This window comes from Macrosteles quadrilineatus, unplaced genomic scaffold (genome assembly GCF_028750875.1).
Source record: "Macrosteles quadrilineatus isolate MER2022 unplaced genomic scaffold, UCM_ALF_1.0 Scaffold_4__1_contigs__length_99947679, whole genome shotgun sequence".
NCBI classification, from domain to species: Eukaryota; Metazoa; Arthropoda; class Insecta; order Hemiptera; family Cicadellidae; genus Macrosteles; species Macrosteles quadrilineatus.
In genome coordinates, this window is record NW_026542597.1 from 88444985 (window position 1) to 88464103 (window position 19119).

The following is a 19119-nucleotide window of genomic DNA, read 5'->3' on the forward strand; positions in this document are numbered from 1 at the left end:
AAGATTATGTAAATACTCAAGATGTACAAAACAGATCAATATAATCAACATTTCTTTTATATATCTTATAATTTTTTAAAAGCTGATCTTGTTTTTTAGTGTTTTCTACAAATAGCCTTACTTATAGCCGCATTAGGTCGTCCAAAACATAGATAAAACATACTCCCTTAGTTAGTTGGTTAGTCTATGTCCAAAATAACGATTATAAATTCAAAACAAAAAAATATTTCTATTTCTTCTCCTTGGTGGTGATCTATGACTTTCCTATGTTTCCATAGTTTGCAAATCGGCTCTTTCAATGATAACTTAGAAATGCAGCATAGTGTTGATTCAGTTTTCTTTTTAGTATATCAAATTATCCAGGCCCTATCGCTTTTGACCATTTTAATATTTACGCCAACCCAAATTCAAATACTTAGTAAATATTTAATTTTAACCAAGTAAGTAAACGTTTGTAGCAAACTGTCAAATTAGCAAACCTATTGACTGTTTACAATTAACATTATTATGTTCTTCTTCTCACTTTTGATATCTGACAACAGCTGGAGTTTCATAACAATGTTTGTTTCCCATGTTAATCTTATGGAGGAATACGAAACTTTAAAGGACCTCAGGGCCTCACTATCTAATTATTTCCCTAAAAAGAAAGTTTCCTGCACAACTTCACGTTGCGCTCTTTCCAATAACACCAAAAACATTTACAACTTAATTTGTAAAAAAACGGAAACCCTAAAAAAATTATGTTCATCAAGCAATGTTCAGGGTTTGCTTAAAAAAAACACAGGACAGTGATACGTTCATGATATTATCAAGTAAAAAATAGATGATTTTCAACTTACATCAGAGCAGTAGAAAATGTGAATTTATTAAAATATCACGAATTTTAAGTCACTACGTGACGCTGGCTACTACAATATAATAATGTAGTTGTAATAATCTATATATTTTAATGCGAAATTCCGATCAACGCACAGGCCAAACCACAGCACCTACAAGTATGAGATTTTGCATACATATTCCTCTCATAGCGTAGGCAGAAAATAAGAAGCGATTTTGCCAAATGCCCAATGGGCCTCGCCCCACAGAAGGTCAAAGTTAGCATGGAGTTCGTATAGAAAGAAAAATTTAAAGAGATGTAAGGATTTCTCTCGAGTGAGCCAATTGCTAACTTTGCTCACTAGTTGCACAAATAACTATTATCTATGATAGTATTTTACTGAATTATCATGTAATTTTAAATTCGCAGTGCTAGACCTTGCTTTCCTGTACTTCCCCAATACTTTGTTATTTACACTGATTTAGGTCATGTTAATTGGAAAGGGAAAACTAAGGGTTGTAAAAGTGCCTTTCCATATTTATGGTTGTCTCTATGTATTGGCCGAAAGGGGCTATTGAATCCAGACGCGGTGGCGTTCTTTTGAAGATATTGACCGCTCCCTTGGACTTCCCCCAAGACATCCGTTCTAAGAAAGATGTAAGCTTCGCTCAGAAAATAGGAGAAAAATTATAACAGCTCCTTTTCATATTTATATGATAGTGTGATTTTAATAAAAAGTTGTTTTACTTATATATGAATTATATTACATCTTAAAACGTGTTTATTAGCTCGCTTTCATGTCCGGTACAAATTTTGCAATCAATTTTATACTAACTTCCCGATGAGGTAGAGACTTGAAACTTGAAACATAGCTCACAAATGGAAGACAATGCAATATTATATCATTTAATTTTCATATTTCCCTTGGGCTACGCCCCATGGGCTTGTTTTTATTAACTCGCTTTCTTGCAAATTTTAATACTTGGCTTGTAAACATTCATATTATTAACTATTTCATGAACATACTTGGAAAATATTATAATTGTTTAGTGCTATGTCGGTGTTCACCAACAAAGTGTCTTGATATGATTTTATTTTCCGGGTTCTGTTCTCAAATGCGGCTGTAATCTGACGTGAATACAGTCGTCAGTTTCCTCATATGTGTCTTTCAAATGAACGAATATTCATCAGAGTCCATACAAGTTTCCATGGGCACTAAACATAATTCTGTTGGGAACGTGATACATGATGTGTATTGTGTATGTGTTTAAGAAGCTGTGCCAGATGTGTTGGGGTGGTTTGGGGACGATCCACGGACAAGAACAAGGACAGTTTCACGTGACTTAGGTATTTCTCAGCTATTGAGAAAGAAAAAATTGCATCCCTACCATTTTACACGAGTACAGATTATTGAACCAAGAGATTGTCTACAGAGACTTCAGTTATGTTAGTTGACTTGATCATCGTGACTTCCTCAAGTCGATTTTGTGGACAGACGAGTCCAAGTTTACTCGGGATTGTATTTACAACATCCATAATGGACATCACTATGCTACAGAAAACCCACATGTGATACACCAGTGTCGAAACCAAACAAGATTTTAGTTGAATAGATTACTCTAAAACCAGTTAGTTGGCCCTTTCATTGATCTTCCATATTCATTAAACTGCTGTCAGTATCTCAATTCTCAACGTTCTTACTGATACTCTACCAAGGCTCATTGAAGACGTCCCGTTGGATGTACGTAAGCGAATAGTTTAGCAAGCATATGGTGCACCTTCCCACTTCAATAATGGTGTGCGAATTTACATTGGAAATACTTTCCCAATGTGGATGAGCTAAGAAATCGGACTTAAGCTTCCAACCTTCTTGAAGAGGAGCTAAAATTAAAGGCAACAGTGAGAAACTTTCGGAAAAGACCATATTTATGACCACATGTATTAGAGCAAAAATGGTGGACATTTTGAAAACTTACTTTGATTAAAAATCCAGAAACCAGACTCTACAGGATTCACTTTGTTTATTTGTACAAATGTACTAACCTCGATTTTTATCAAATTATTTTGAATTTTTGTCATAGAATTATAAAATAATGAAATAGTTAATAATTTAAATGTTTACAAGCCAACAATTAAAATCAGCTGGTTTTATAAACAAAGTTTAACACCCAGCTGATCAGATGTCAGCTGATTATAAGATAGCAAATAAATTAACAGATACTGTATTATATTTGGTTCAATGTTTTGATTCCGTAAACTCTGACCTTGACGCGGTTTTGACCTAATTTTTCGAGCTTTTAATACAGCAATAACCTTATGGGTTACATAATTTTAAAGGGCATGAAATGGGAAAGCTTTTTACATAATTTGACAAAACATCACATTAGTATGTATAGTTGTAAAACCACTTTGAAGTTGTAAAGAATTAATTTTGAAACTTCTTTTTTTATGTTATGTGAGACATACAACGGTGAAAATATGGTTGTATGTTAAAGGTGTTGCAATGGTTTTGTAGGAAATTTAACGCTCTTTTCATTTTTATAAGTTATTATGCTGTACGTGTATTGGCTTAATTTTTAGGCTCGTTTTAGTGAAGCTACTACAGGTAATTTAAAAAATTCACATAATCGACCATTACAGCATAACGGGTAGGGATGGAAAATTATTGTTTGTCATTTTTTGTTCCTTTTAGTGAGTAGAATAACTGGTAAAAATTAACGCACTTAGTAGAAACTCACCCTGTATAAAAACATCATTTCGCACCGTATTGTCATTGATTTGTGTTTCCGACATCCCTGCAAAACACGTTTGTGGCGTCCGCAGGCGTACCAACCCACATCTATTACAAACCGAAACTTTTCCTGACGCAAATTCCTATAAACCATATAGATTTTGCCTTATAGCTTCGTAATTCACTGGACTGCCGCAATCATATTTACCCTGATTATTCTACACATTGTATATTACCATTAGAAAAACTCAAAGTTGATGTGATGGGCTCAGGAAAAAGATTGTGCACTTTTCCTGATGCGAGTTCCTATCAACCATATACATTTTGCCATATAACTTCGTAATTTACAGGACTGCCGCAATCATACTCATACTGATTATTCTACACATGGTATATTACCATTAGAATACCTCAAAGTTGATGTGATGGGCTTAGGAAAAGGATTGTGCACTTTTCCTGATGCGAATTCCTATCAACCATATACATTTTGCCATATAACTTCGTAATTTACTAGACTGCCTCAATCATATTTATACTGAGTGTTCTACACATTGTATATTAGCATTAGAATACCTCAAAGTTGATGTGATGGGCTTAGGAAAAAGATTGTGCACTTTTCCTGATGCGAGTTCCTATCAACCATATACATTTTGCCATATAACTTCGTAATTTACAGGACTGCCGCAATCATACTCATACTGATTATTCTACACATGGTATATTACCATTAGAATACCTCAAAGTTGATGTGATGGGCTTAGGAAAAGGATTGTGCACTTTTCCTGATGCGAATTCCTATCAACCATATACATTTTGCCATATAACTTCGTAATTTACTGGACTGCCGCAATCATACTCATACTGATTATTCTACACATGGTATATTACCATTAGAATACCTCAAAGTTGATGTGATGGGCTTAGAAAAAAGATTGTGCACTTTTCCTGACGCAAATTCCTATCAACCATATAGATTTTGCCTTATAGCTTCGTAATTCACTGGACTGCCGCAATCATACTCATACTGATTATTCTATACATTGTATATTAGCATTAGAATACATCAAAGTTGATGTGATGGGCTTAGGAAAAAGATTGTGCACTTTTCCTGATGCGAGTTCCTATCAACCATATACATTTTGCCATATAACTTCGTAATTCACTGGACTGCCGCAATCATATTTATACTGAGTATTCTACACATTGTATATTACCATTAGAATACCTCAAAGTTGATGTGATGGGCTCAGGAAAAAGATTGTGCACTTTTCCTGATGCGAGTTCCTATCAACCATATACATTTTGCCTTATAGCTTCGTAATTCACTGGACTGCCTCAATCATATTTATACTGAGTATTCTACACATTGTATATTACCATTAGAATAGCTCAAAGTTGATGTGATGGGCTTGGGAAAAAAAGATTATGCACTTTTTATGTTCGGAGTTTTAATTGATCGCGTTATGTTAAGCCATAGCTACGTATAATGTACACTACGGTCTCAAATATGCCTTTTAAAATACGTCAATTAATTAGTTTTAACTTGTATACACGTTTTATCAATGTATAATTGACATTATATAAATATAAAAACATCATTTCGCACCGTATTGTCATTGAATTGTGTTTCCGACATCCCTGCAAAACACGTTTGTGGCGTCCGCAGGAGTACCAACCCACATCTATTACAAACCGAAAAAGCGCCGATGAAAAGAGCCGCTAACTTCACGACGGTACTTGTCAGGAGGTCTGATAGAATTTGACAATTAACCTTAAATTTTCAGGGTGTTGTTTAGAAACTGATTTTGGATAACCCATTTGGTTGAATTTGTATTTCCATATCCTAAAAATTGCCTCACTATCTTAGTCTTAGTCATGTTTTTGTGATTTTACTTCATAGTTATTCAACATGGTTATTTGCATCAATTGCCTGATCTTATGGGACTCGGAAAGTAGACACAGTACAGGGACATCTGACGTGTCATTCTCTTATTCCAGTTTTAGTTTATTTTAAAGTTTATTGTTTTTATTAGTCAGATATTAACATACCATTATGTCGAATATACTAGATAGTTTAATTTTGTCTCCACCTAATGACTTGTGCTTCAATTGTCACGAATTTACAAAGGTATGCAACATTAGTCTAATCAAAGGTGTTATTATTATTCTATATCGATGTTATTATACCTATACCAATGTTACCCCTGCAAAGAAGATGGTGTTTAGATGTATTAAGGAGCCTAGGCTTAAGCTAGTAAACCCTAAAATGTGTACCTAACTTAGTTATAACCTACGAATGGGGTATTTGTTTAACTGTAAATGCAAAGTCCAAGAGGCGGGTATACTTCTGTATCTATTGGCACAAACAACTGAATTATAATATCGTACGACATATCGATTATTCCATAGCCTATATCGTTTGGTTAGTTAGGTAAGGTTAATCTAACCTAACTAACCAAACGATAATATCTAATGAAACAATCGAATAATCAGTATTTTGATTCTTTAAAATACGGAAAGTCTACACCAAGAGGCAACTAAACATAAGCTAGCTGACTGCCTAAACGTGTTGAATGTACAAAAAATTGTTCTTTAGTCAAAATGTGGTAGAGTTCTGCTAAGAACCTGCGATATATTATCAGATTAAATATCAATAATATCAATATATTGAATATATATCGATTATATACTCGATTATAGATCATCAAATCAAATCAAAATATCTTTATTCGTCATCTGTACATGCTTGGTACATTGATTAGTGTCAATGAATAGCCTATAGCCTATTACATTTAAAATATTTGTAACATAGGCCCTAAAATTAAATACCCCCGCCGCAGCAAACCTGCAGACTAAGCGAATTTCCATTTGATTTACACTGAAATGTCTACTTAAAAATATAACATTTTTTCCCGATTTAAATAGAATTAGTTTAACAAGTACTTAGGTTTGCTGCATCAGGGAGGTAAAACTGTTTTTTTTTTTATGTTAATAGTTAGTAAGAAATAAAAACATTTTTCAAATTTGATCAAAATATGTTCATAAACAAGCAAACTACAACAGTTTACTTATTCTCCATAAGAATAACATGGGAATTTTAAATTTACAATTTTTTTTATTTTCTCCGTAACCATTATGCGCATAATAACGCTTCAATATACTAAATTATTTGTTTTTTTAAGCTCTACAAAATGGTTTGGAAAGAAATTGCTAAATTTTATGTTTTTTGGGTCAAAAATGCGAAAAGCCTATTTTTACCCCATAAAACCCCCCGTAAACCCCCGTTCCCATGGTCCGATCATGCTGGATCGCGAACTCGTTCGAACAAACGTAGGTTTACACGTTTGTACCGAATTTCATCAAAATCGGATCATTTTTGCTCGAGTTATCGTGCTAACGGACACATATATATATATATATAAATATATAAATATATATATATATGAATTTGAACGGATGGTGTTTTTGGTCTCTAGGGACCTCGAAACGAAAAAAAAATCGGTCCCGCGTCCAGGTCTTACCATGAGTACTACGGTAATAGCTTATTCCCTATATGGGAAATTCGCTAAAATGTAATAAAATAAAATTAATAGTACAAATTCTTAAAATATCAAACAGAACTTAAGTTACAGACAATGGTTTTAAACATCAGCACTAAATGGACTAAATTAAATTAAACTAACTAACCAGCACCTCTATAAAAATTATCTAGTGAGTAAATAGCTCTTTCAGTCAAGAAACTTTTTAATGCACGTTTGAATGAATTTAAATTATTATTTTTTTAAATATTATTGCCACCTGGACTGATGTAGAATGATATGATAGGTTACGTACCTTTTTTATTCCGTCGTCAGTCCTAAAATAGTCAAAGGGTGACTAGTTTCGGGTCAGAAATGACCCATTTTCAAACCCATTTTTCATCAAATCGATTGGTCCAAAATCCGACAGAAGTCTTCGTTATGAGGTACAAACACATGTCGACACATAAAGTTCACACATTTACGACACAAAGCACATTTAATGAAAGTAGCCGGCTACATTTTATAAGAGACACACTGACGCAGGTAGCACGGCGGACACCTAAATATTCAAACCGATAATATATCACAGGTTATCTGTAGAACTGTACCCTCACAATGTAGGTCTCATCATTTTAGAAGAACCAACAAATTAAACTAATTGGTTAATTTTATTAGGCTACCTACCTGTCATCAGATTCAAATTGTAAAATTCAATGTGCTGCACGTTTCAGCGATCTGCCATTTTCTTCTACTATACAGTCCCAGGAATATACATTAAATCTGCCTGAGTAGCTTCCTTGATGGCTTAAACACAACACATACATTTAACACACCACATAAATAAATATGCCTACTTTTAGTTTGATGAGCCTATCACGGACACCTACCAAACTAAAAGTATTTAAATCAGTTATCTTCGTCAACCAGCTCCTGTAGTGAAACAAATATTACGGCCGTTTCAGCATCACAGTGCCATCATCAGACTTTCAGCCAGTTGTCGTTAACACACAAAAATCATTAAATAGGCCTAATGTCACACAAAACACATACATGGTTTTTTTACACGTATTTACCATGTATGTGTTCCGTGGGGCATTTTTATTTTGTTTGTGTATTAGCGACTCCTTATCAATTGGATGAACATCTCATGATGGCAAAGTGAAGCTAAAACGGCCGTAACATTTGTTACACTGTACAGGTTGACAAAGGTATCTATTGATTTTTAGTCATAGGATCAGCTCAGAGGCTAGAAAATATTGATTTTAATAAAATTATTTATTTAGGCCTATAGGCTATGTTGTGTGTGTAACCATCTAAGAAATGGCCCAGGCGGATTTAATGTTTATTCCTAGACTGTATAGTGTTAGAAAATGACAGCTCCCAAAAACATGTACTTAGCACGTTGAATGTTACAATTTGGAACTGATGACAGGTAATATTAAACCAATTAGTAAATATTACAGTTCCAGGACTACTATAATGAATTTTTACAAATTAAACATTAAACAATCACAATTGAATGCATTGAATGAGTACATTCTCCAAAACTAAAGATAATTATTCTAAAGGTTTTGTGGAAAAAGTCCACTAGCAAAAGTACAAGTAGAAATGTAATAATGTCTGATTAAAAAAAAAATATTACCTACAATTGGTATTTCTCCAGTAAATCTTGCACCCCAGCATGTTATGTAAGACAATAATACTAAACAAAAATTTTGTTTTCAGGAGTCATTTTCAGTAGATCTCTTCCTTCAAGAACATCGTAACATGGGGAACTTGGAAACTATGCGAGATGATTTAGGTGTTTACCTGAAAACCCTGCGGTCAGCCATGATTGAATTGATCAACAAAGACTACGCAGATTTTGTTAATCTATCCAGTAATCTGATTGGATTAGATAAAGCTATTTCTAGTATTCAGCTGCCTCTAGGCCAACTGAAAGAGGAATTACTTGTAAGTAACCAATTGAAATATTATCCTTAAACTTATTAAGTGTTTTGTCTAGTTATGGCTAGGTAAAAGCAACAGTTTCCCAAACTATTGGGTCTGACATCCCAAGCTAACCTGTACTTGTTTTGTGACCCATCTAACAAATAATATAGCCTATGTAAATATTATTTTTTCTATATTAATATAATACTCATAAAAAATACAGTACCGTAACTCAAAATTATTTCCTGTAAAGTGCATTTTACTGTGTGTGGTTCAGCCCATACATTGATCCTCCGCTGGGAAATAGTTTTTCTTTTTACAAATTTTGTTTAAACCTTAGGCTAAAATAAAAAATACTACGTAAAAAAATATTAAATTCCATAAACAATTTACATACCCTTATGATACACAACTTATTCCACTTTCAGGTTGTACAGAATAATATCGAAGACGCATTGAATGAAGTCACCGCTCAACTTTTAAGACGTAAAAAGCTACAAGAGAGGAAACGAAGTCTGAAAAGCTTAAATAGAGTGCATTGCTCATTGAAGAAGATGAAGACCTTGTTGAATGGAATGAACTCGGAGCAAGATTCTGTGTCAAAACCGCTACGGTTAGAGAGGGCAGCAATGGAGTATAATCAACTGCAGTTTCACGTGTCGAGATGTATTAACGATCTATCTGAGGCAGATAAACAGGTAAGACTAAGCATTTATCATAATCAATAGGCCTATAAATGCAATAATTGAAGTTACAAGAGGTTGTGGCTTGCTTCAAAGCCTAAAAGTAGCCAGGGGTCGCTTCCCCCCCCCCTCTGGGAGAACTTGTGGTAGAGGGCACAAGTTCGGTCCTGCAGGTCTCTGGTTCAAACCCTGCCAATCACCAATGGATTTTACCAACGTGATAATACAGTTACAGTGACCCTATAGGCATTCCGGGCTAGAGCCAAGTGTCCTAGGATGTGGGGTGGGGCAAATAATACCCACCTCCCCCCCTGGTAATTAGGTCTATAGTAAAAATAGCCCTTTTGCAACAAACTTTGTTATTGTTTTACGCTATGTTTTCAGCAATATTCAATGTTGTTTCAATACTTTGCAACGGTTTAATTTCAACTTATGGTACCCAATGATCCAATATTTTAATTTTGCCCCAATATAAAATATAGGCTATTTTTTCAGTGGCTTTCAATTGTGCTTTGTGTTATACAATAGTGTTAACACTTATTTTTTCAGTATCGGTACAGTAATTTTCAGTTTTTACGATACTGCTGGTGTTTAAAAAATATTATTTTAAATTGGTTAGATTATTACGGTTTCACAATACCACCTCAGTATTATACATTGTTTCAACATTTTTACAGAACTTAGAAAACATTAGGAAACTCATTTTCAAACACCTAGACGACCAGTTTATTCAATGTCAGCAAAAAGACAAAGAAGAACAGCTGTTGAGGGTGCTTGGAATCTACCTATCTCTGGGGAAGTGCTCTCAAGCGGAGATGTGCTACAGACGAGAGAAGATATCTCCAGTGATGAATCAGCTGATAAACGAAGAAGCCCTGGCAAGCAACCCCGGAGGGCTGAAAGGGCTGTACAACACACTGGTGGCATTCGTGGACGAAGAAATGAAAACACTACGGTCGGCCACATTGTCTTCCGATAAGTGAGTTTTTATAGATTATTAGTTGATTCTTATTTCTTAGAAGGGATATGGTGGTCTTTTTTACCTTCCGGATACAACTTTTTTGCCCCGGCTTCCTAACCGATCCTAACTCTACTAATGGAAGTAAATGTCCTTAATTCGAGGATTAACGCATTCAGCAGAAGATCTGAGAGTTTAATTATTAAATATCCTGCATCGTTAGGATATTTGCCAATTCACTTTATCTTGTTTCGCAGAACTGACTTAAATAAATTAAATAATTATTTTGATACCATAAATAATTTAAAGTTATGTGGATTGGGCGATATTTGATTTCTTAGGGCATAGGGTTGAAAAATCTTTCTTTTTTATTAAGGATGTTGGCGGCTTCTTTTAACCTTGCATTTGCCGATCCACATAAACTAACTGCCCGTGTGTGGAAAGTGTCCAGCAAAAAAAGGGGTGATCCGGTACAGTACTGAACTGTACTGATAAAATGTTTGTGTCAGTGATCAGTATCCGAACCCACGACATTGCTGCCTTGGGCCTGAGGTATGTGATGCTACTGACTAAGCCACCGAGTCAACTAAACTGGCATTAATTACATCAGGCTTATTGTACACACTAATTTTTTTTTTTTTTTGAGGCTATTTATTTCACAGCTGTAAGGGTATTCGTATACCTTTGGTGAAATATTAATTATATTTTATTGTTGTTTCAGATTAGGAAAAACCAAAGGCTTTGATTTTGTAGTGAACAGCTTCTGGCCTGAAGTAGAAGAGAGGCTTGGTTTGAACTTGGCTTCGATTTATGCACCAGGAAATCCTGATAACTTCTTTATGGTAAGTTAACAAATATTGGGGCAGCCTTTTAAGTTTTAATTCTAACCTTACACTTTTAGAAACATACATAAAACAAATTATCTGCCTAAATGTGTTTTTAACTAAAATACAAATAAGAAAGTTATACGCAAAAGGATACTAACTAGAATTGTGATAAAATTGAGTAAGAAGCCATAATTTCTTCATTAAAGTATTCTCTGAAGAAGTCCTAGGACTTAGGATGTTGTGACTTTTTCATAGCTTAAGTGCTCAGGCTTATTTTCTGAAGAAAGCTAGCTAAATTGTGTTCCTTTCGGGAAAAATTCTTATCAGCCTTACAACTTCTTAAAATATCACAACCTCTTTTTTTGATATTTATCGTTGTTGTGGATTATCTGAAAAATGTTGTTTGATTTTTTTTATTAGGCCTACATTTATTTCTGATTATTTAACTTACGGTACATCAAAAACCAAATAAAGCATTTTTTACAATAAAATGTTTTATATTCCTCTTGTGACAGAATGATATCACTAACTGGCTTTGTGTGGATGTGGCTTAAAGCATGTCCTTACTCTTCTTTACTCATCTCTACCTTAAATGTTAAAAACAAATAAGGTTCAGATTTAACAAGATGAAAAGTCTTCCTACAGTATCTAAATTAAATAACCATTGCTGAGGCAAAAGTAGTGCAATTCCATTTTCAACAGTGTTACAGTGAAACGTTGGAGTTTTTGACCAAACTGGAAGCTCGTTGCGACAGCAGAAGTTTAAGAGCTCATCCCCAATACCAGAGCTTTATGCATCGCTGGAACCTCCCTGTTTACTTCCAAATCAGGTGATGCAAATTTCTTAATCGTACAAAAAAACCATCTGTTCAATTGCAATCTTTACCTTCCTAGAGGGTAAGTTTTAATTTTGGTCGAAATTCGACTCAGAGAAGTATTTTTAGCCTAAACAGACCAATACTTATGTTTAGGCATTTTTTGAGGGAAATTTAACAATTTGTTATGTTTATGGGTATCTGTTCACATTTAGGGTCAACCCTTTTTGTTGTTGTTAATCAACGGTTGGTATTCAAAGGTAGTTTTTGGTTGAAAGTAATCTACAGAATCAGTTACATTGTTTTTTTGAACACTGTAATCTTAAAACCTAACCCTGTAATTAAAGCTATTTCTTAAAAGATTCGACAATTGTTTTCTTTTATCTTCATAAAGGTAGTAACTATTGTGTCACGGCAGACAGTCGTTGTTGCCTTGCTAATTTTCCAATTAATTTTATTTTTTGTTATGGTTTCTGTTTAAAGGGGTGTGGTTCAGAAGGATTTAACTGTAGTTTAATTTTTATTTTAACTGGATGAATTTATTTATTATGTTAATTTGTATTTATTGGCATTGGAAACTGATTTTCCAGCACTCAAGCCCTTGAGTGTAGGCAGAAGAGAGTAACCAAGTTAATAAGTAAATTCAAAATAATTTTAATATTTTTAGAAGTTTAATTTAAAGGAAGGTAGGTATCCTGCCTGTCTACTGGCCTTGATAAACGTGGCGTTAGTGATTGACTGGAACTACACCTGTTATTTTATTATGTGAACTGTGACTGTAGGTTTCAAGAGATAGCCGGGAGCGTGGAGGCTGCACTCGTAGCAAGACCTGAGATGGAGGTGGAGGGGGATTGGAAGCTGACTGCCACAGCGGCAACATGGACTGGTCTGCTGCGATGTTGGGCGGACAAGGTTTACATCACGCAGCTAACTCACAGGTACACCAGTTTTTAGTTGAAATATTAAAACATAAGGTCAGTAGCGGTTACAGGGGCTAAAGCTCTTCCCAATGGCTGGAAAATTAAATTTGAACATTTCATCCTAAAAATGTAATGGTTTCTGACACAGTTATAGACGTTAAAAATGGCTTTAGAAAGTCACCAAACGGCTTTAAAAATAACAAATATTTACGGTGGAGGACTTTCCACTACCCCTCCTCCTTGTAGTCTTCCCCCACCCCAAAGTCCCAGAACCATATCTGCGTAAGCTTCCTCACTTCTGAGTTAAGTAGTACCTTAATTCACATCGCTTATTGTTTTTATTACAACAGCAATTCTCTCTCTATCTAGATTTGAGGCTTTAACACTAATATATTTTGTTGTTGTACTTGGTTGAACTATAGCAATGTTTTCTAATAGTGGAGAAAATAAACTGGAAATTATCATTATATTTCGGTATTAGGTTATCACTAATATGTTATTGAGCGATAACAGGTTATCGTAACCAGTTATTTTAAAACCTAATACAGTACGGGACCTCCAGGCCAATATCAGTCAGTCCGGAATGAAAGGACAACTTACCATGGCCAAGCTCAACTGTTGTTCCTCCGCCGTTACTGAACTGACTGTTATTTCCCTGGCGTTACTGAGCAGGTTTCTCTACATTTTATCTTGTTGACTGTTATTCTAATAGTTTTGTGATAAAATGTACCTTTTCCATTTCGCTCTAATATTATTAACACGGTTGTAGTTTTTTATTGACAAATAGTGTCATCAGAAAGCTTTTTTTACTAAAACCGTTATTCAAATAACAGGGTTCTAACATTAACCTAATATCACGATTAGAGTTATTTGTAGATAAGGCTGTTATTTTTACAAATTCGTTATTTACCACCTATTCCTATGAGGAGGATGGAGATAATAGGTTGTTCTATCCTTGTTCCTTAACTTTCAAAGAAAATATCAACTAAAATATCTGTTGTTTTTCAGGTTTTGGAAACTAAATCTGCAAATTCTTGGAAGGTATTACACATGGACGAATGAACTACTGGAGAAGGTAAACAATTGTAAAGTTAAAGAATTTCTAAAGCTTAAGGATGTAACATGGAACACAATGGCCTAGGTTTTAGCTTGTGGGGGTAGCAGGCTTAGCCTACCTAAATGGGGAAGAGTCCAAACAGACACAAGTAACACAAGCTTTATACTATAAACAAATATTTACATGTATATCACCTGTTTCGCTAGTATTGTTGAAAAATTGAAATGTGAGTAATGTGACAATAAGTAAGTATATTAAATTAAAATTAAATTAAATATTAAATTTCATTTTAGTAGACTAAAACAACAGTCCTGTTCCGCAATGTAGGATGTTGGTTGGATTTCGGTAGAGATTGTGGATAATCGTCTGAGGTGTAAGCATTTGTCGGCCATTTTGACCTACTATTGCGACAATTGTCACGTTATAATTATTGCAGTCAAACCCAGTTTATGTGGTGTTCAATAATCTGTACTTAGCACTGCCAGTAAATTTTGTTTGAATATTGGAAATCGACACTGCTGAAGTTTTTAATGTTCCAGTTTAGCAATTGTAGACTGTAAGCAGTTTTGGTCAAATCAAATCAAATCAAATCATTTATTCAGCCAGAATTAACAATATACAAGTTGTATTGGCTAAGTCAAAATGAAATAAAAGTTGGATTCATATACTTAAGAACTATTTACAAATATACAATCTTATACAATATACAATGGTGCAGATTTATATATAAGTATTTGCATCACTATTAATGGAACTGAGTTTAGATGTAAATTCTTGGACGCTATAACAGGTAAACTTAATCAACAAAGATTTTAATTGTCTTTTAAATTTTAACAGGTTTGGTTCAAGTTTAAGAAAAAGTGGAAGTGAATTAAAAAGTGTTATGCCATTGTACAGTAAGTGTTTCTTGAAGAAGGTTGTTGAATGTTTAGGAATAGGTAATGTGTGTGAATTGCGCAATGTGTATTGGTTTTTTACAGAAAAATCAAATTTAGAAAATTCCTGTTTCACAAATGTTAAAGATTCAAGAATGTAAATGGATGGGAATGTCAAAATCTTTGAACTGAAAAAATATTGTCGGCAGGATTTGCGCTCTTTTAGAGAGAAAATAGTTCTCACAGCCATTTTTTGGAGTTTAAACAACATTTTAGTTTGCTGGCACTCACATCCCCATATAGGAACGGCGTATGCTAAGTGGGGATAAATGAGCCAATAGTATGCCGTCAACATTATCTCCAGATTCTCATTTGGTTTGTTAGAAAAGAGAAGGAATTTCAATTTTAGTTATTCATCTGGTTTAGTGATGTTTCATTGGATGCATTTTGCTTACAGAAAGGTGAAGCAGCAGTGGATAAGGCAGAAGTGTGGGTGTTCCTTTACTCTGATGTTACGACGCTTAGCAGCCGAGTAGATCAGCTGTTCCAAGTTGCCAATTCAAGGTTGCATCCTGGAGTGTCGTCCAATATGAGGAAACAGCTTCAAAGTAAGTCAAGTTGGTCTTGTTGTTCTATTTTAAGATTTTTACAATTAAGAAACAATAAAAAATAAAAATGTGTAAGGTATTCCTGGTAAAGATACCATATATATCTTTATGGTGTAACCAAACTAACTGTATCTCAAATTTTTATAAGTTTTTTCTATTTTTTTTCAGAGTGCCTAGAGGAATGGCAGGAGAAGCTGTTGTCCCAGTTGACCCATATCAGTGTTCGGCTGGTGCGTAGTGTTTGCTCTGCGAGTGTGGCAGCACTGCGGCAAGTCAGTGAGGTGCCTCGACTGTACAGGCGTACCAACCGTGACACACCTAATCACAGTCTGCCTTACATAGGTGAGGATAGAATTGATTGATACGAAATAAATAATTTTTCATTTCAATTCAATCATAACACATATATTAAAAAATAATACCTACTTAACTTAAAATCCTTATTTTTATTGCATCTATCGGTAATTTTTTATTTTGTTTCTATGTAAGTAGGCCTAAGTGGTTTGTTTTATTTTTTACGTTCTTGTTTAGGATGTAAAAGCTTGTTACAGTTTATCATTCCACATAGTTTAAGCATTGGTTTTAGTGTCATACACAGGTAAAGTGTCCCTCTGAAACATTTATATTTTCATGTTTGTGCCATGATATACTGTATATCCATAGCTTTCTACATTTCAGATACGATGCTAGACGCCCCTCTAACATTCTACGAGAGCCACCAGACTCATCCGCAGGTTATACCTTGGCTGCAGAGTGTCTTCTCCGAGATCACTAAACAGTGAGTGTCCGCATTCAGTTGTATTTCTGTGTAAAACGCTAGGCTCTAGGCCCTGGATGGTTTTTACATATCTCCAAGGGGGTTGCAGCATTATCCCTTGGATGAAAACCATTAGTACACTGCCAATCAAGTACAATCAGGTTTCCCTTAAACGAGTAAATATTTCGCCTATTACTTAGTCAAATCGATGAATGGTGGGATTTGAACCTTGGACCTCAGGAGCAAAGTCTCTCGTTCTACCACGACCAGCTCGCTTCTCCTTATTACTGTGTGGATTAGAACCAAATCATTTACAAAACATGCATACTCATTGTGCATTGGAGTTAAAACCACGTGAAACTGGCACCTGATAATGTGGTAGAGATCCAAGTTCGTGTTTTAGACTAAACAAGTTTTTTCAAGAAGTTTGGCAGCTTCTTTATCCTTGTGTTTCCTTGTGCACATGGCCTTCAATAGCCGATACTGTATTAATAAAAAGATGAATTTGTTTTTTGTTTATCATTGCTGACACTGAAAGGATCGAGCTGTATTACTTTTGAAACAAATCTAATGGTTTGCATGTCGTTTTCCAGGTATTACGCAGCAGTAATGGATGTTTTGACGTCCGTTCAGAAGACGGAGGAGAGTTTGCGAAGGCTGAAGAAAATCAGAGACAGAACAGTAGCGCAAGGCTCCACTCCGGACCGAGGCGGGGATGACGACAAGATCAGAATGCAGCTGTATTTTGATGCTAATTATTTTAGCAAAAAGGTGGGTCTTAGTAGTGTATGTATTGCAACAACAATCTATCCCCTAGCTCGATCTATTCTCTTTATTTACTCTATGTATTTTATTAGTTCTGATCGAATTTCATCAGACCTCACATCTCTTGGCTTATTGCCTATGGCTGACCTGTGCCTTTTACGCACTTCCTGCATCATCCGAAGGGTAATGTCAGAGGAGAGACCTCAGTACCTGAAGGTAAGACTGAGAGCTCGCTCTGAGATGCGATCCCGATGCACACGGCAGGATGACACGCTGGAGATGCCCCGTGTGCGCTGTGAGTCCGACCGTTGTGGGTTTTCTTATTTTGCTCCTAAAATCTGGAATATATTGTCATCCAGGATTGAGCCAGGGGTGTTGGACAGTGAAAAGTCGTTTAAAAAATATGTAACTAATGGCTTGAAGAATGGTAAAATAAAAAGGAATAGAGAACATATTTTAATTTTTAATTAGCCTAACTTAAGATTTGAAGGTTGCCTTTGTTTTATATTATTTATGTTGACGCGAGTTGTTTTGAAAAACATATGTTGTAGTATGAAAAACGCTCAAGAATAAAGATGATTTTCATTTCATTTCATTCATTTCATTTCATTTCATTTCATTTCTTTTGAAGGACCCTCAAGGAGCAAAATATCTATTGCACTCAGTTATGTTTTTGCACCATCAACATTTTATCCCTTTTATTGTTTTATTAACGTAATGTCTATTCAGTGGTTTGTGTTATTTCAGATTGAAGAAGTTGGAATAAGAAAAGAAAATGTGGAACAGCTAAAGGATCTTTTGAAACTGGTAGAAACTCTACACAACAAGAACGGACTGAAATAGTGCCGGCATGTACTGAGGTCAATTAGTAGATGTGATGTTATCAGTTCCAAAATAGTCTGATCTGTGTCATTCGAAGCAATACTAGGGACTGAAACATCGGATAAGTAACAGTGATTTTAACGTGCCTGTGAAAATACACCAAATCGCTCCGTAGTTTTTTTAAATCACAATGTTCCTAAAAATTATAAAGGGACAAGTTAAATCATTGAAAATTTGTCTATTGCTATTGCTATTGTTTATCATATAGAAGTTTGTAATATCTCTTGAATGCATTATTATTGTTACACACTTTCCTGTTGATTAATACGTAAGATGTAAATTTATCCATTATGTATATTAGTTGTATGTTGGTTGTACATAGTTTGCTATGCTGTAAGATAATATAAAATGCCGTATCTTTTTAAAATAAAGCTTTATTTATGATTGTTCTGTATCTAATTCATGTGTTTTTATTCCTTGATTTGTGTTAGGGTGTAATAATGGTTGCTTTGACAATTCTATGTGAAAATACTGAGTTTAAAATAAATTTTATAATAGTTTTAGTGAGTCGGTGGCTCAGTCGGTAGCGTCGCGGACTTCGGGCCCAAGGCAGTAGTGTCGTGGGTTCGGATCCTGATCACTGCCGATAACATTTTATCAGTACAGTTCACCTTTGTACTGTACCGGTTCACTCCTTGCTTTGCTGTAAACGATCCACGCACGGGCGCTTAGTCTATGTGGACGGGCAAATGCAAGGTTAAAAGAGGCCGCCAACCTCTTTTTAAAAAAAAGAAAAAAGAGAAAAAAAGTTTAGGGTTTACTTTTTGGCAAGCATCAGATAAAATATCCGAAGTGTGATTATCCATATCGTGGTCAGTATTATTGGTTACTGCTTCGTACAATACACAATAGACAAATTTTGGGGCTCAACGCTTGATCACCACCTTGCGCGTAAACCATTGGCTTGCCCCATATTGGGCCGCTTCCATGACTAGTAGTAAAACATTTTTGTCAGTCTAGATTTAAATTCA

The 19119-nt window shown here is 34.9% G+C and overlaps 1 protein-coding gene across 1 annotated transcript; it reads left to right on the forward strand.

Annotated features, from left to right (window-relative positions):
• The first annotated feature begins 5293 nt into the window (after window positions 1-5293).
• On the forward strand, window positions 5294-18532 carry LOC128991645 (conserved oligomeric Golgi complex subunit 2). Its single transcript, XM_054414718.1, has 13 exons — window positions 5294-5676; window positions 8795-9022; window positions 9430-9699; window positions 10362-10663; window positions 11364-11484; window positions 12172-12299; window positions 13067-13222; window positions 14213-14279; window positions 15594-15744; window positions 15913-16086; window positions 16423-16522; window positions 17095-17272; window positions 18014-18532. Exons 1-13 carry the CDS (start codon window positions 5602-5604, stop codon window positions 18107-18109), a joined length of 2046 nt encoding a protein of 681 aa, XP_054270693.1. The 5' UTR covers window positions 5294-5601; the 3' UTR covers window positions 18110-18532.
• Window positions 18533-19119: the final 587 nt, after the last annotated feature.

What these genes read in the sequence shown, in the direction of transcription:
- LOC128991645 (XM_054414718.1), top strand. Translation starts at nt 5,602, where the DNA reads ATGTCGAATATACTAGATAGTTTAATTTTGTCTCCACCTAATGACTTG. An exon ending in GCCACATTGTCTTCCGATAA is followed by an intron (nt 10,664 to 11,363) that starts GTGAGTTTTTAT and finishes TTGTTGTTTCAG; the next exon opens with ATTAGGAAAAACCAAAGGCT. An exon ending in CCTGTTTACTTCCAAATCAG is followed by an intron (nt 12,300 to 13,066) that starts GTGATGCAAATT and finishes CTGTGACTGTAG; the next exon opens with GTTTCAAGAGATAGCCGGGA.